This window comes from Phaseolus vulgaris, chromosome 9, assembly GCF_000499845.2.
Source record: "Phaseolus vulgaris cultivar G19833 chromosome 9, P. vulgaris v2.0, whole genome shotgun sequence".
NCBI lineage: Eukaryota > Viridiplantae > Streptophyta > Magnoliopsida > Fabales > Fabaceae > Phaseolus > Phaseolus vulgaris.
The window spans coordinates 26,355,843-26,361,023 of record NC_023751.2 but is presented as its reverse complement, the minus strand read 5'-3'; the positions used below and the strand labels follow the sequence as shown (position 1 = coordinate 26,361,023).

Here is a 5,181-nt window from a genome sequence, read left to right as displayed (position 1 = left end):
GGTTAGTAAATGGAGAAAAGTAAAGGTTTTAGGACAAGATCTTCAATAGTGTCGCTTACACCCTTGGAAGTTTGTTTAGCAATTAGGAGTTATAGGTCAAATTGTGCCCCTAGATGGAACCGAAGAAATCATTGAATGTTCTGTGAATTTTTATTCAACAATGAATTAATAAATTTACCGAACACATGAAACAATGTTAGATGGTAATAAAAATGAAGTTATAAGATATTTGTAAGGTCTACATTTTGTTATAGTTTTTATGTTTTACATTTTTACAATACATTAAAACCCTAAGATTATATTAATAGTTTAGGACAATACCAACAATGTAAATGAAACTTGAGTGTGTTGTTTGGAACAGATTAATTAACAAGCAACCTCTGAAACCAGTGACAGTGGAGAACCCAACAACAAGAACAAAGGACACAACGAATTCTAACATGCTATTTTTTCCTCTCACGTTTTCTCTCCTTTTCGTTTCTTTTGTTTTTTTATCAAGTTAAATAAATCCTATATACAACAAACCCTTTTCAAAACAGAACAACAATAACGCGTGAAAAATGGTTAGAACTCTACAACAGGTGACCTAATCACTTAGAAAAATCACACATAATGATATGTTTCAACTTTGATAATACATTTTCATGATAATAAGAGTCTTATTTCACATAATTTGAGCACATTACTCATGCTTGTTGAGCATGATATTCATGCAAAGTTATTCAAGAAATTGTAGCATATACTTTCTCCTTATTTAAGAAAATATTGTGTTGCTAAACATAGCTGCTCACAGTTGAGCAGAGTTATTGACAATCGCCCCAGAATCATGCAGAAGAGGAACCAGTTGGTCTTCTCTGTGTTTCTTCAAAACAGCTGCAATCAAGAGATAAAATTTTAGATACAAATAAAGAAAATAAAGCAATAAAAACATTGGCAAGGTCTTCTCAAAAGAAACACATGTGCAGGGCCTTACTGTCACAGCCACCAATGTGCTTTCCTCCAATAAACACATTAGGCACGGTCCTAAGCCCTGTCCACTCAATTATTGCTGAATGAATATTATCTCCATTACCTTCAATTACATAAAGCATTATATAAGAAACAGTATAAAGTAATCACTAAAGGCACCATATTATTGATAACAGACTAGTTTCTCAGCAATACAGTTCAACAGCCACTTTATACAATGATTGTTAGGTGGACTTAGAGTTTTTTTATACCATATTCACAACTGTAAAATTCATAACACACGTGTATATATAATTACAATTCCAACAAATAGTTTTTTTTCCTATAAAGAAATTAAATCTCACAATACAATTAGCAAATGTCAATGAAAAGGAACTACCTATGCTAGACAATCTCAGAACATTACATCTGCTAGAAACATGAAAACATTATCTACATGTATGTGCTCAGAACCAATCAAATTACTGTCACATTTGCGCTAATCTAGAACTAACAAACATAAAAATTCAAGAGAAATGCTAGCAGTCTCCATCTTATCACACTCTTTTGAATACATTATCTACCATTAATTAAAATTTATTACAAACACAAAATTTAATGGGTTTTACTTATTTAGTATGTACTACTTATGATTTTACAGTTTTCTATAAATTTTAGCAGATAATAAAGAATATTTGAAAGAGTGTGTTACTAACATACTTCAAAACATTACAAGTGAGAAAGGGTAATAAACTACTAATGGGGATTGACAAGTGCTGACAACACACTCCTATTATTGGTTAAATTTTATTGACAACTACAATATCACAAGTAAAGTTCATTGAATAAAGAAGTAAGACCCATGAGATTTTGTGATTTGCTAAGTTTCAACTTCAACTGGTTAATAGTGTACCTAGAAGAGTACTTTAGAGAATGTGTTACTAGTAGTATAGTATGAGTGTACGAATCCATTCCAGCAACATCAACTGAGGCAAGAATGTGTTGCATATCTGATTTGAGAACAACCATTCTTATTATTCTCCTGGGATTGACACGAAGGCTACAAATCTAAGCTATGAGAGCAGAAAGAACTCAAACTCCTACACTAAACTGGCAGCCTCTTTCCAGTTACTAAAAGAAGAAAAAAACGAAATAGCAGCAGCTACGTGTACATGAGCTAATGCCAGTGGATTCCTCCTTTAAGATTCCTAATTTGAAAGAAATCTTCTACTTATTTTTTTATATTTGTATACACTCTAAAGCAGGTACCTCACTAGAACTTGAAAAAATAAAGCAAAGAATCACTAAAGACAACAAACATGAAAAAAAAAATTGATCTATCAAGCAAAGAAAACAAAAATTGATATAATAGTCCAAACATGAAATCACTAGAGAGAGCATTCATAGCACCCTTACTTTCCGTGTCCAATTCAAAAACCTTGTAGGCTGCTCCAAGCTGTTCCAAGAGATCTTTGACCCGCTTGCAGTAACCACAGTAAGTCTTACTGGTACCACAAAAATTACACGATGGAATTACCAATATGAAAAAGAAAAAAAAAATGAAAGCTATTTCATTCTAGTGCACACTTAAGCTCACAACCAAAAACTAATTTGTTAAAGGGTAAAGATAATTTTAGGGAACTTTGAATCTCTCCACAAAACTTTTTCTATTGACAATATCAGTTGTCAAACTCATTAATTGTTCACATCTATTAACTAATTACTATGGACTTGATTAGTAAAAGAGATATTTTGTTGAGCTTCCTCCCATTCTATCAAATAAAACGTATCATATCACATCAAATTTACGCTATAAGTCCTTCTGCACCGAGTGTAGGGAAAATGGTGTGTCCGAACTTCATAGGTAATATGCCCACCAAAATAGTGTATACAAATAGCGAACAACTCTCATATTATTATCATGAACTTAGTTTTAGAGTTGATTTAGACCTAATCACATATTCTATACTCTAAATACATTTTAATCAAATTATTAGGATTTCATGGATGAATGGAGTTAGGTTGAAAAAAATTACCTGAAGACAATAACAGGGGCAGAGGATACTATCTCCTTAGCCTTATTCAACGATGCTTCCATCTCTTCTTTGCTTTTCGGTGAACTCAAGAAAGATCCCATTTCTTTATAAGTATGTTTTTATGGTATAGTAGTTGAAGAGGAGCAGAATAGAGAGAAAGCTTGAAGCTTCGTCTTTCGACAAGTGTTGGAAGGAAACAGAACTAAGACGAAAACAGAGCACAGGTGTTGAATTTTGCTGCTGCTTGGTGGCACGGGGTTTGGGAGCATAAGAACAAAACTTGAAAGTGTACCTTAGCGTGGAAAAAAAGGTAGAATAAAATCTTATTAGTAAGAATTGACTTTTGGGTATGGAAAGAAGGGAATTGGAAAATTAGGGTTCACTTCAACTTCGGTTGTGAGGCAAATTGGTAATTTGTGTTTCTTGGTGGAAATTGATCATGGCTCTTTATATTTTCTTAGACTAAAATCTTATTTTATTCTTAATGTGCTCGTAACAAAATTATAAATATTACGTGTACTGGTAGGGTTTGCACGACCGAGATCATGATTCGGTATTCGGTTCAAGTCGATCGACACTACAAAGTTCATTACGTCTAAGTAGAATTAATGAGGCTAATCAGCGATCAAACACTAGGTAATGCATTCTTAAGTATGATCTAATTTCCTAATCCGACCCAATAACAAAGAGTTTATGATAATAATATAAATAGACACAAATTATAAGAATCACGTACGTCATTACAACGTACTGATAACACTGAGTGTTGAATACCGAATTCTCACTTGAGCATCAGAGTGCCTTTTGTAATTACCATCCGAGCCTGAAGTTCGCGAAGACCGAGAGAGAGAGTGACGAAAGAAGATTGAGAAGTTTGTTTTAAGAGGAAGGAAAGAAGTGCAGACCGACCAACCGAATATATATATATATATATATATATATATATAACTGTAAAGTACTAAAAAAGAGAATCTCAATTTGCTTTAAAAAATGTATGTATATATATTTCAGTTTTATGTTTGCATGTCAAGTACATAATTTTATAGGTCAAATTATGCAAAACCTTCCAAATTCCACATTAATTCTCATTAAGAAACCTTGAATTTCCACTACTAATTAACTCCACTAGGTATTGTCTTTAGTTATCACTATATGCATCATTATTTCCTATCAGAGAATATAAATAATTCACCTTCTTGTGTTTTTTTTCATGTGACCATTCAACCACTTCACTAAAAAAATTTACAAAGAAACCCAAAATTATATTTATTCCATGAAGATCATAGCACATGAGAGTTATGATTAGCTACATCCAACCCCAAAAATGAGAAGAAAATATTTGAATTTGTAACGACATGCTTTAGAGTGTTCTTCACTTGTCACAAGTTGTTCTCAAAACCCTCTTTGTCACAAGTTGTCTTAGTTAATAACATGCAATTGTAAAGAGTTAAGGCAAAAAAAGATTTATTTTGAATATTTTTATACTAGTTTGTATTAATGAAGACTACATCCAGTTCTTGATTAATACAATCAAGTTCCACTATGCAGACCACTGCTACAAAATACAACCGAGTATTGTTTGGATGTCAACTACTCTCATCTAAAAAAAACAAATATTATTTGTACCTCAACCACTTTTGGGTAAACAACTTGAGTACTCTTTGGAATAAGTCACTCTTGACTAAACACACAAGTATTATTTGGACCTCAACCACTTCTAGTAAATCAACCTAAGTTTTCTTTGAAATGCAATCATTCTTGGCTAAACAAACAAGATTACAAAGATAGTAATCTAAAAGATCACATATTCGCTCACTAAAAGAGAATTAACCTCCTAAGACAGATACAAATAAAGTTCAATCTTCTATATTAACTAATAAAAACAAATAAAGTTCCAAGTTTTCAAGGTTAGAACTCAAGGGTTACTTAAAAATTGCAAGAATAGCATTAATTTTGTTGTCATCAACCTTTCTTCTTCAAGGGTACGGTACATTCTATTTATAGAGGATTAGAATAAAAAGTCATTTAGAGAAAGTCTTCTTTCTCTAACATAAAGATGTATTAAAAGTTCTTCAAGTAGCATTAATTGCATCTCTCTTCTTCAAGTAACATTATGATATATGACATGACTTATTAAGTCCAGGTTAGATAACTTTTTATACAAAGTGAAGTAAAAAGCAAGACTGTACAAGGTTGA

At 32.1% G+C, this 5,181-nt stretch overlaps 1 protein-coding gene across 1 annotated transcript; it reads right to left on the bottom strand.

The window, feature by feature from the left end:
• Positions 1-618: 618 nt before the first annotated feature.
• Positions 619-3,436, bottom strand: LOC137821986 (glutaredoxin). Its single transcript, XM_068626825.1, has 4 exons — positions 2,985-3,436; positions 2,365-2,453; positions 974-1,072; positions 619-873 (listed from the first exon to the last, which is right to left on the bottom strand). Exons 1-4 carry the CDS (start codon positions 3,083-3,085, stop codon positions 788-790), a joined length of 375 nt encoding a protein of 124 aa, XP_068482926.1. The 5' UTR covers positions 3,086-3,436; the 3' UTR covers positions 619-787.
• Between the last annotated feature and the right edge of the window lie 1,745 nt (positions 3,437-5,181).